General features: G+C 30.8%; 2 protein-coding genes across 2 annotated transcripts; both read right to left on the reverse strand.

Annotated features, from left to right (window-relative positions):
• Positions 1–2,733: 2,733 nt before the first annotated feature.
• LOC144838293 (DNA oxidative demethylase ALKBH2-like) lies at positions 2,734–4,184 on the reverse strand. The gene is made up of 3 exons (XM_078693633.1): positions 3,819–4,184; positions 3,412–3,554; positions 2,734–3,084 (listed from the first exon to the last, which is right to left on the reverse strand). The coding sequence occupies exons 1-3, from the start codon at positions 4,182–4,184 to the stop codon at positions 2,787–2,789; spliced, it is 807 nt and encodes a 268-aa protein (XP_078549759.1). The 3' UTR covers positions 2,734–2,786.
• A 4,455-nt stretch (positions 4,185–8,639) lies between these two features.
• LOC144838294 (uncharacterized) lies at positions 8,640–10,176 on the reverse strand. The gene is made up of 4 exons (XM_078693634.1): positions 10,121–10,176; positions 9,832–10,012; positions 9,105–9,215; positions 8,640–8,935 (listed from the first exon to the last, which is right to left on the reverse strand). Exons 1-4 carry the CDS (start codon positions 10,174–10,176, stop codon positions 8,924–8,926), a joined length of 360 nt encoding a protein of 119 aa, XP_078549760.1. The 3' UTR covers positions 8,640–8,923.
• Between the last annotated feature and the right edge of the window lie 2,620 nt (positions 10,177–12,796).

Here is a 12,796-nt window from a genome sequence, read left to right on the forward strand (position 1 = left end):
CCCTAATTACGGCCTAAATTAAATAAATGTACAAAGTAAATTCAGTATAATATATTTTATTTATTTTTGACAACTATCTTGACAACATTTAATTATGTTTTACGGTAATTACTATATTCAAACTGTGTCATCCTTTGTAATTGTCATTAGCTTCTGTCGGAACGATGGTTTCTTTTCTTTGATCATGTGGATTTCCAATTTCAATCCATTTCTATATGGCTAATCTGCAATCATTAGTTTCCGTTCGCTCTTTTTTTTTTTCTTATATAAAATCTCTCACTATACTAAGGATTAAAAATTACATTCGGCTCCGTATATTCACATTTTTTTTTTTGACAAAATTAAATGTTAATGTTGTAACTTTCTAAACACAAATAAATCACATAAATAATAAAAACACATTTCCTGACAAAATTAGTTTCTATGTTACAACTTCTTTTTAAAAACAAAAATAAATGTTTTAAGTTGTAACTTTCTTGGTAATTACATCCATTATCATTTGTTTTGTCGAGCGTTATGGTTGATTTAGAGGAAGTAGTTTTAGTATACATTGAATATAAATTGACGGGGTTAATTGTTTTGGATTCACCCATCCTCCAGAGTACTATTCGTGCTTGTAAAGAGTTGGAAAACAATTTTAATGTGTTAGAATTGTGTAAAGATATTTCTTCGGAAGCGCTGTATTATGTATTAGAACAAATGATGAGCGATAAAAAAATAAATGTCGGCAGATTTGTGACAGGACTCGTTTTATGTACATGTGTTGCGAAACAATGTGACACTGAAATGCAGTTAGAAAATGTAAAACGTGTCTCTTGTGGATTTTTCAAGGAAAAGTTTTCGTTATTTGAACTTCGTAATGACGATAAATCGGTTAGTATGTTTCTTTTTTTTTGTTTTGTTCGTGGGTATTTTAACAAATATTCTTAAATTATTCATTTTATTTATAATGCGCGTGTTTCGTTTACTAATTATTTTTATTTTTTATTTTCGTTCAGAATTTGTTTCTGTGCTTGAAGGGAGATGTTTTTTTCAGAGTAGTAGCATTCTTAGTGACTGGTATGGTGTTAACGCTTGTTTTTTGTTGAATGTCTTCAGATGTTTCCTCTAGTCATCAAAACAAATTATTATGAACACCATATTGTATTGATCTCTCTAATTAATTTTAGATGTGTTATCATTTATCTAAAATGTATATTTCTCAATAATAACACTTTACTTTATAAATTTGGTAAAAATACATTTATAATATGCCTTTTTATTGAAACCGTCGTTACATATCGTGCGTCTCAAATTTGTTTTCTTTTGTGTGCGTTTTATTTTTTTAGCAGTACCTATTGTGTCTTTCTTAAAAGATTTAAAATTGAAAACACGTAGAAAATGAAATTCATTTTGAAATAAAGAAATTGTATTTAAATTTAATTAATCTATGCTTTATACATTTTGTATGTTTATTTTTGTAATATTACTTATTATATATAAAATATAACTTTACATTACAGATCTATTGTACTGTTTAAAATTAAAAGAAGTAAACAGAATATTTATAATCACAATCATTTATTATGTGTGTTTGCAATTACATTTAACAACAACAGAAAAGAAAACAAATTAAATTAAGTCGATAAATAAATTTACCGTGAATTAAAGTAGGAAAACTACTTTTACAAATTTACACTGACAGTAAATTAAGTCAAAACATAGGCTTAATTAATTTAATTTCATTAAACAAATCTATTGCAATACACAATTCACAAACATAATAATAATTTAACAGAAAAGAAAACAAATTATTTTCCGGGCCGATTCCTTGTACCATAACAACTAACCTTTCAGGCTCAGGTACAATTGTTTGATCAAACTACATCGGGTGAATAACGAGAGAAGGAATTAAAGTAAGACAATATGTATATAATACGCGTGGAATCTAACACACGGTTACGAATTCTAGTTATATCATTATTACGATGATCGGGAAGCTCTAAAAAACTACAAACATAACGATAAAATGGAGTTTGAGCAAATATTGATCATGCCAACATGAACGGGTAAAACTAAATACAATACAACAGTAATTGAAATTAAAATAAAACACTTGACAAATCATTGACAATAAAACTATTTTCTTTTCAATACGTTCATGACAATACGGCTTGAAAAAATCGCTACATCAAAAATGTTGTTTTTGAATGGTAGAGAGTGAGATTTTGGTTTACGGGTTATTTTGTTAGGATTAGTTGTTGTTATTTTTTCCAGTCCGATTCCTTGTACCATGCTACCAACTATTTCAAAATTGACTTCCTTTGATTTTTGGAAACATAATAATAATACTTCAACAGAACAGAAAACAAATTAAATTAAGTCAAGAAATAAATTTACCATGAATTAAAATAGGAAAACTACTTTTACAAATTTACACTGACATAAATTAAGTCAAAACATAATTAACTTATTTCATTAAACAAATCTATTGCAATACACATCACAAACATAATAATAATAATTCAACAGAAAAAGAAGAATTAAATTAGTTGTTGTTATTTTTTCCCGGGCCGATTCCTTGTACCATGCTACTAATTATTTCAAAATTTTTTACAATAAATAAAAAAGGAAGATACAAGAAATGAATTGTTACAAATAGTTTTTGACAGCCGCCAATAATAATGTATGCTAGGTAACCATTACATTTTGATAAAACACAAATACATGTAACTATTATATTTAGAACAATTGTTCATGAATTGTTGCTAATAAGATTTGCGTTCTAAAGTAATCCTGACCTTTTCTCATCTTTTAATATCTCTAAATGTCAGATTTATTCTTGGTAGTTTGATGGATGGTTTTTTAGGCAGCGAATGGTACCAATACTCGTTAGTTGGATAATTCATCAATAGTAAGCTACCGTGTTTAAGATCAACATTTACTGGTTCAATACTTCTTTTGTGTCTCATTCCACGTGTAGCACCATGGCGAAATCTAAACAATCGTGTTTGACCTAATGAAATGGACGCAATTGAACTAAATTTGTTGATATCTTTCTCATCGTCTTTATGTTCACCAATAGAATCATTACCGTCTGCATATCTAGTAAAGAAACATAAAATAAAATAAAAAAATTGTACTGTAATTTAAGCTAGAAAATAAATATCCTTTTTGCACTTAACTTTTTAGTATAAAAACAATAAACCATACAACATAATTAAACACAGTTTTGTGCAGATAAAAAAAGTGAGAGATTCTAATAGTTGACGAAAAGACTGATTACTGATATTGTTCAATTATACAATCTTGAGAGTAAAATTGAGAATAAATCAAATGTACAAAATGTATAAACAATGTAACCATAAGGAAGCTTTGCATTATTTAATTATAACAAATATAAACATATATAGATATATAATAAATATGTACCTGTTAACCAAAACAAAATTGAAGTAGAACCCTGTGACTTCTTTCAAATAATCTCGAAGATCTTTCAGGAACGGTGGCCATGGCAAGGCTGGCACTATATTGCCTGAATATGTGTATGTTAAACCCGTATCACCATAAGAAACCTGTCAGAGTTGAAACATACTATTAAAATGTTTCTCTTATGTATATACAATTATAATCAGTTGGATTCTGGTTAACTGTTAATATTCTGTTGCATAAAACGAAAACAGTGCTGTAGGCTTGGTTAACTGTTATTCTGTTGCATAAAACGAAAACAGTGCGGTAGGCCGGTAATTAAAATGTAAAAATGCATCTTTTTAAACGTAATAGTATGTAGCCTACATTAACGTCATGAACCCATGAAGAAAAAATAAAGAGAAACTAACCTGTTTTCTAGGTATATTAAACCATCTACCAAACACTTTCACCTTTGCAAGATCACCTGTAAAATATTCAATCTCTTCCTCACATTGTTTATACAAAGTATCAGCTGAGCTTTTATCAAGAAGTTGAATGTAATCACAATCTAAATTTTCTCTCGATATTTTGTGCACTGGAAACTTAAAATATGGGGAAATCATCTGCTGCTTATCTGATTTGATTAGCTTCCGAGTGAAATCTATTTCATTACTTTTACGTGCCTCTGTTGGTTCTTTTGTGTAGTCATCCTTTACCTTTTCAGAAGGTACGTTGCATTCTGTGGATTTTCTTTTGGAATGAGTGAAACCAACTGTTGGATTATAGGCATTCATTCTGGTGTTACAGAAAACTTTACTATGTCAAACACCCCGTGTCACTGCATTAAATTTCTCCCCTTTGTTAACAAATCCGGAAGATGGTTAATTACCTGTCGGTAAAGTTCAATCAAGACATACTTATTATTTAACTTCATTTCATTCTTATCTTTTTGTTTTAGTCATTGTTATAATATCCGGATCAAATAACTTATGTCTTTGGATTATGTCGGCATACAACAAGCAAATACCTCAATTAACTAGTTTTAATTAACCAGGTGCATCTTTATTGTACCCTTTTTAAAATTACCGCCAACAATCCTTTACATCCTTACCCAATGTTAACCATTGTATTATTATATTCGAAACATAACACCTATTGACTTCAACCATTGTAAACCAATTGTTCACAAGCAACTAATTCATCAAATGATATACTCTATTGTCCCCATTGTTAACCATTGTTATAATCACGACTGACTATACCGTATACCTCTCTACTAATGGCACCTCTTGTATTGGTACGGTAAGCGATGCAAATATTATTAGATTGTATGTTACTCTTTTTTTGTTAATCTATAATTCAACGTTTTTCAGCATGCTGATTCTTGAAATTATTTTATTAAAAAACATTTTTTGGAGTGTAAAAATTGAACTGATCCACCAACCAATAGCAAGAAAATTGGGTTTACCTTTCATAAACGCACACATGTCATGTGTAATATTGCGATCATGACAAACGCATGGTTATAAGCCCATCCTCGTCACGGCGAGCGACCACGGACACATTAATTGTAACGTTCCCCTAATATTACGTATTTTATTGATGTGTGGTGTAATAATATAAATAGGCCTACTCGTATAATGTTCTATACTTTTGAAATATACCAATTAATTTGAATGCATTTTCCTCTCAAATTGTGATAAAAAATATTAACGCATCGTATTATAGGCCTACTTAGGTTTAAACGCGTGTTTCATTAAAAAACACTTGAAATGCGGCTGTCCCGAACGATGTGAGACGGTTGGTAACTATGGACCACATAAATAATTTTAAGTAGCCCTACCATTTGTTTGTTGGAATTAATGGTATCGATTAATTACAAAACTATTGAATATTATGTAATGTCGTACCTTATACGGCCAAACCAAAAATTTGGTGCTGAGAAATTTTTTTGTCTTATCTTACACTTTGATAGCATGTGTTATTGGTGGTACAATTCAGAATAGAATAGGACAGGCGGTTTAGCGTTAAACCCGGCCGATGTAAAATAAAAATCGGATAAAGTTAATTTTCAGTCGAGCGTTTCTTTGGTTGCCGATGCTCTAAATGTCGTCAAATTTAATAACACTTTGTAATAGGCCTATATATATATATAACAATAATTAATAAAAAATAAACTTATAAACTTGTAATTGTGTTCTGACCGCTCTAAAGGTACTTTTTCACCGGTTGGTCTCTTCCCGTCACGCCGCTCCTTTTGTATATTCTTATTGATGATATAATTCTGCTTATGCCATATTTTTCTAATCTATTTTTAAATGTGCCTGTGTAAAAATCCTAATAATAAATATGAACCTCTAACCACTGAAATTTTATAAAAGACTTACTTATACAGTGTTATTTAGGGTTAAAATTCAATTAGTAAACAATATGCATACATACATAGTAGATTAATAAAATTTACAGCTTGCCCAGCTTGTTTAAATGGACCCGCACTCAAGGTTACAAAATGGGGATTTGAATTGAATGTTATTTAACTAAAAAACACGCTCTCAGGGAAAAATCACAGAAATTGCATAACTGTACCTTTAAATTTATTTATAAAGTAAAGTCAAACAAGATAAAATCAGGTCTATTTAAGCAATTGAATGCTGTTTAATTAAAAAAACTCGCTCTCAAGGAAAATCACAGAAATTACGTAACTGTACCTTTAAATTTATTTTTATTGAATGAAATTATTAGTGTTCATCACATGGAACTAAAGTAAAGTTAAAAAAGAAAAAATCAGGTCTATTTAAGCAATTGAATGCTGTTTAATTAAAAAACTCGCTCTCAAGGAAAATCACAGAAATTACGTAACTGTACCTTTAAATTTATTTTTATTGAATGAAATTATTAGTGTTCATCACATGGAACTAAAGTAAAGTTAAACAAGAAAAAAATCAGGTCTATTTAAGCAATTGAATGCTGTTTAATTAAAAAACTCGCTCTCAAGGAAAATCACAGAAATTACGTAACTGTACCTTTAAATTTATTTTTATTGAATGAAATTATTAGTGTTCATCACATGGAACTAAAGTAAAGTTAAACAAGAAAAAAATCAGGTCTATTTAAGCAATTGAATGCTGTTTAATTAAAAAACTCGCTCTCAAGGAAAATCACAGAAATTACGTAACTGTACCTTTAAATTTATTTTTATTGAATGAAATTATTAGTGTTCATCACATGGAACTAAAGTAAAGTAAAACAAGATAAAATCAGGTCTATTGAAGCAATTGAATGCTGTTTAATTAAAAAACTCGCTCTCAAGGAAAATCACAGAAATTACGTAACTGTACCTTTAAATTTATTTTTATTGAATGAAATTATTAGTGTTCATCACATGGAACTAAAGTAAAGTTAAAAAAGAAAAAATCAGGTCTATTTAAGCAATTGAATGCTGTTTAATTAAAAAACTCGCTCTCAGGGAAAATCACAGAAATTACGTAACTGTACCTTTAAATTTATTTTTATTGAATGAAATTATTAGTGTTCATCACATGGAACTAAAGTAAAGTTAAACAAGATAAAATCAGGTCTATTTAAGCAATTGAATGCTGTTTAATTAAAAAACTCGCTCTCAAGGAAAATCACAGAAATTACGTAACTGTACCTTTAAATTTATTTTTATTGAATGAAATTATTAGTGTTCATCACATGGAACTAAAGTAAAGTTAAAAAAGAAAAAATCAGGTCTATTTAAGCAATTGAATGCTGTTTAATTAAAAAACTCGCTCTCAAGGAAAATCACAGAAATTACGTAACTGTACCTTTAAATTTATTTTTATTGAATGAAATTATTAGTGTTCATCACATGGAACTAAAGTAAAGTTAAACAAGAAAAAAATCAGGTCTATTTAAGCAATTGAATGCTGTTTAATTAAAAAACTCGCTCTCAAGGAAAATCACAGAAATTACGTAACTGTACCTTTAAATTTATTTTTATTGAATGAAATTATTAGTGTTCATCACATGGAACTAAAGTAAAGTTAAACAAGATAAAATCAGGTCTATTTAAGCAATTGAATGCTGTTTAATTAAAAAACTCGCTCTCAAGGAAAATCACAGAAATTACGTAACTGTACCTTTAAATTTATTTTTATTGAATGAAATTATTAGTGTTCATCACATGGAACTAAAGTAAAGTTAAAAAAGAAAAAATCAGGTCTATTTAAGCAATTGAATGCTGTTTAATTAAAAAACTCGCTCTCAAGGAAAATCACAGAAATTACGTAACTGTACCTTTAAATTTATTTTTATTGAATGAAATTATTAGTGTTCATCACATGGAACTAAAGTAAAGTTAAACAAGATAAAATCAGGTCTATTTAAGCAATTGAATGCTGTTTAATTAAAAAACTCGCTCTCAAGGAAAATCACAGAAATTACGTAACTGTACCTTTAAATTTATTTTTATTGAATGAAATTATTAGTGTTCATCACATGGAACTAAAGTAAAGTTAAACAAGATAAAATCAGGTCTATTTAAGCAATTGAATGCTGTTTAATTAAAAAACTCGCTCTCAAGGAAAATCACAGAAATTACGTAACTGTACCTTTAAATTTATTTTTATTGAATGAAATTATTAGTGTTCATCACATGGAACTAAAGTAAAGTTAAACAAGATAAAATCAGGTCTATTTAAGCAATTGAATGCTGTTTAATTAAAAAACTCGCTCTCAAGGAAAATCACAGAAATTACGTAACTGTACCTTTAAATTTATTTTTATTGAATGAAATTATTAGTGTTCATCACATGGAACTAAAGTAAACTCAAACAAGAAAAAATCAAGTCTATTTAAGCAATTGAATGCTGTTTAATTAAAAAACACGCTCTCAAGGAAAATCACAGAAATTACGTAACTGTACCTTTAAATTTATTTTTATTGAATGAAATTATTAGTGTTCATCACATGGAACTATAGTAAACTCAAACAAGAAAAAATCAAGTCTATTTAAGCAATTGAATGCTGTTTAATTAAAAAACACGCTCTCAAGGAAAATCACAGAAATTACGTAACTGTACCTTTAAATTTATTTTTATTGAATGAAATTATTAGTGTTCATCACATAGAACTAAAGTAAAGTCAAACAAGTTAAAACCAAGTCTATTTAAGCAATTGAATGCTGTTTAATTAAAAACACGCTCTCAGGGAAAATCACAGAAATTACGTAATTGAATGCAATTATGCTATGATTGCTGTTTAATTAAATAGCATTCAATTGCTCAAATAAGCTTGATTTTATTAGTGTTCATCACATGGAACTAAAATAAACTGCTTAACTTTTCCTTGATAGTGCGTTATATTAATATTTATAATATGTGAATAAAAGATACTGTACATAAATTGACCCGATTAAATAATACTGTAGAGTAATAGACGAATATATAACATCTTGCACCTTAATATTTTGTATCATTGCAAATTTGTTTTCAACAGATGCTGCAGTTTGTTGAGGAGCCAACAAGCTATGCAAGACAAAATAATTCAGTTACCATACACTCTAAAAAGAAACAAACAAATATTAAATGTCAACCAGGAACTAGATTGAGCACCAAAAAACCAAAGTATTATATCAGCCACAGTTTCTCTTAATATCATATAAATAAAACTAAACATTCTTATTCACCAGGTTTTATTGTAGGACATTTTGATTATATAAATCCATTTACCTGAAAATGTATTTGAATTTCTTGGCTAAAATCACAAGTCCTTACGGCATTATCAACTGCAAGTTCAATCAAGGTCATGAAAGTGTTTTGGTACAGCTGATTTTTATTATCCTACGGTAAAAAGAAAAAAAATCATAAAATAAAATATTCTATATAGATTAGAAGTCTGCAACATGTATACAAATAACACACCTATGCACTTGTTCTGACGAGTATGATAATATGAATATTATACCATAATTAATAATTAATATAACAGAGGACGCTGGTCATCAGTTTTGGAATAAACCTAATCAGAGTATTTTTACATTAAATTGTAAAAATGTATAAATTAAAATGTATAACATTGATTAATAAATATAATGCTAGCATTTACTTCTTGACATTGTATAATATATCGTAAAACACTATTAACGGTTGATACTGTGTGTAAATTAGTATGACTTCTATTCTAAAAAAAGTCTGTCTGTAGGGTAGGCCTAGAAGAGTATTATTATTACTAGGTGCTTGCTTCATCCCGCCTAGTAGTAGTAGTATAGTAGGTCGGGCTGGGCGCGCCTACCTGCTACTACTAGGCCTACTTACTACTACTGCTACACTCTTCTATTCTAGCTAGTGGGGCTACACTATAGTATAGGCCTAGCTAGCTAGCTAGAGGGCGTAGCTAGGCCCCTAGCTCAACAACAATTAACCAGGCCTAGGCTAGGCTACATAAGTTAAAAAATACCATTAATGAATTGAAAAGACAGCCTAGCCTAGACGATCCGCCTAGACTAGGTTTCTTAGACGTTAAGCCCTGCCCACCCAAGCCTTCCTCTAGTAGGCCGAGGGCTAGGCCTACATCATACAGCACCCGTTCCTCGAAACACACGGCAGCATTAAACAATCTTTGCTGCTGTCGCGTTCCTCTTCGTCACACACACAATACTGTAATCAGACTTATATGACGGTTTGCGGTGAGTTAGAAACACAAAAGTAACGCCACTTGACGCGAAATTACAGTGGAAAACAAATACCCACGAACAAATGGTACAGGCAATACCTCAAGGAAAATGCAATATATGTAGGGCATATCCTCAGCGACGTGCTGCAGCAAACTGCCTATCGAATGCAGAACAGTGACGACTGGAACATACTCAATTTCTCTAGCTACGGAGCGCTATTTATGCCTTTATTTACTTCCGAATACTGTAATAGAAATAGTACTCCGGTAACTGGTCCAGTTAATCAAATTTGGAGCACAGTGATATAGAATAGAAATAAGTCACTAATTTAATTATAGTTTCGTATGTTAATACACTGTGTGGACCACATTGGGCAAAAGTGGAGCACATTGATAGAAAATAGAAATAGAATTGCTAAATTATAATATATGTTCAGTATGTAATTAATTGTATGTGCCGGTCGCCGGGAAGGTTCCAAGAATAAATGCGAGCATAGGCTACTGCCCGCTCGCGATTTTTATTTTCGTGTAGGGTGTCATTTTCGGGCCAACTAGACTAGTGGTGCCGGTTTTATCATGAATTTTATGTGCAAGAAGAGTACCAATTCCGACCAATTAATTGCCTAAAATCGCTTCGCCAAAGGCCCTCCCGATGGGGGCCTGACGCTCAAATATTTGGTGTCTACGCCTCCATCCCCTATTTAAAATTCAAGGCTGCATATATAGGAACTCGCCGAAAATTGACGTTAATTAATTTTTACCTGATAAACGTATTTAACTTATATCAATATAACCCTTAATTTTGTTGCTACGTTGGTAGCGAAATGTCCGATTCATGCAATATTTGTATTTAATATATTATGAATAAACGTTTATGGTAGTTGGTGGTGTGTATGGCCGCACCGTTCCAGAATAAACATGTTTTAAACAGATAGGCCTAGTTTGTCTCCGATGGTTTTTGTATGGGGTTAATGGAACCTATGCAGCTCTATTTTTCAAAATTATCTTTGCTCAGCCCTAAGCATGGTGGGGTACTGAAGATTCTTATACATGTTGTTTGAAAAAATAATAGATGTCATTTCCGGGGAGCTTGCAGCTCTCCAGAGAGGTGTAACATGGGTGTAATAAGCCAAGTCTAGAGGGCGTACTCCAGACTGAAAAGTGATTTCCAATGATATTAGAGGTATATTCAGAGCATCATTCTGACGACTGGAGCATTCTCTACATCTCTACGGAGCGCCATTTATGCCTTAGAAGACAAAAGCCGGCGAGCAGTCTTAAAGTAACAACTACTTGTCCAAAAAAATTCATTTTTGCATAAGAGGCAAGAGTTATTTGTATATAAAAACATAATTTGATTTAATGTACAAGTTTTTTTATATGAGTAGTTAAAACAGTTATTTCTTTTCACCCGCTTGTTTTTGGGTGTTTGCTGTTCTATTGTTAGTCAACTGAAACTAGTTGATTTGGTTACAAACTATTACACCAAATTCGCATACACATGGTTGTAGTGATATTAGCCTAATCACACAAAGCATTAAGAGACAAAAATAAAAGATATATATTTTTTTCCCGGAGAATTTTACAGTAGGCGGACGTATGCACAGTTTCTTTGACACCATTGTGAAAGTGACAAAGGCAACATAAGATGGGCGTATACGATTCACAACATAAGTACTCCTATCTTTTTATGTTCACACTAAACAAATATTTGAGTTGAATATTTCTTGAGTTCGAGGCAGAGCCAAGTTAAATAGAGCAGTAAATCTGTCAACGAATGAAATAGTCTCACTATTCAACACATACAAACATTCATTATTTTTTAGACTAATGAACGATTGAGGGCTCAATCATGTTTTGAGCGAGAGGGACACACACAACACTCTGTACACTATCTTGAGGTATATTCAGAGCGTCATTTCGTCGGCATTCTCTACTTCTACGGAGCGCCATTTATGCCTTTATTTACTTCCGAAATAGAAATAGTACTACGGTAACTGGTTCAGTGCACAAAATTTAACACCAGTGGAGCACAGTGATATAAAATAGAAATAAGTCTTAGTGCTGAGGCAGGGAGAGCACATTTACCATCTTTTTTTTTTTTGGGTCTCGCCAACTGCTTTGATGGTTTAAATTTTATGTTTAGCGCCCTCAATTTATTTTAATGTAAAAAAAAGGGGATTAATTCTCTTCGTTACGTGTTTAGAAGAGAATTAATTTTATCTCATCGTAGTTTGGTATGCCGTGCGTTTGTTATGCAAATGAGTGTGCACATGTGCTGTGGGAAAGATGGTATTGTTAGTCATTCGCGATCAACACACAACACAATTTTTGTTTTGTTAATCTTTTACATTATAATTCTACCGTTACACATTATAGTGTATTTTTAAATATCCGTTTTATGCAAGATATTGTATTGTAGGCCTACTAATATTATGTTGTGAATAAAAGTTTATGGTAAAATAAATAAATAAATATGTTTTAAGCAGATCTTCGAAATTGAAGCATATGAAGTTTTTTAAAACCCAACCTAAAATTCGAATCTGGATAGTTGAAATTGAACATTATAATTATCAAAGGTGATAATTGTAATTGTTTTCTAAATTATAGAAATATTAAAATTAGTAAGTAGGCTTTTGTGTGCTAGCTCTGTTTGTATTTCATAATTTTGTTTTGTTAAATTACCGTCACGGCCGCGTGCATTGCATGTCTCACACTTGGGAAACAATCACCATTGTATGGCTGGTCC

This window comes from Antedon bifida, chromosome 3 (genome assembly GCF_963402885.1).
Source record: "Antedon bifida chromosome 3, ecAntBifi1.1, whole genome shotgun sequence".
In the NCBI taxonomy this organism is placed as follows: Eukaryota; Metazoa; Echinodermata; class Crinoidea; order Comatulida; family Antedonidae; genus Antedon; species Antedon bifida.

Bases quoted from the DNA above. Each gene is read 5' to 3' on its own strand.
- LOC144838293 (XM_078693633.1), bottom strand. From the start codon at position 4,184: ATGAATGCCTATAATCCAACAGTTGGTTTCACTCATTCCAAAAGAAAA. The intron at 3,555-3,818 runs GTTAGTTTCTCT...CAACTCTGACAG, and splicing joins TTAATATACCTAGAAAACAG to GTTTCTTATGGTGATACGGG. The intron at 3,085-3,411 runs GTACATATTTAT...TTTCTTTACTAG, and splicing joins AATTTTGTTTTGGTTAACAG to ATATGCAGACGGTAATGATT.
- LOC144838294 (XM_078693634.1), bottom strand. From the start codon at position 10,176: ATGCCCTACATATATTGCATTTTCCTTGAGGTATTGCCTGTACCATTT. The intron at 10,013-10,120 runs GTATTTGTTTTC...TGTGTGACGAAG, and splicing joins CCTGTACCATTTGTTCGTGG to AGGAACGCGACAGCAGCAAA. The intron at 9,216-9,831 runs GTATTTTTTAAC...TTTTTACCGTAG, and splicing joins GTCTTTTCAATTCATTAATG to GATAATAAAAATCAGCTGTA.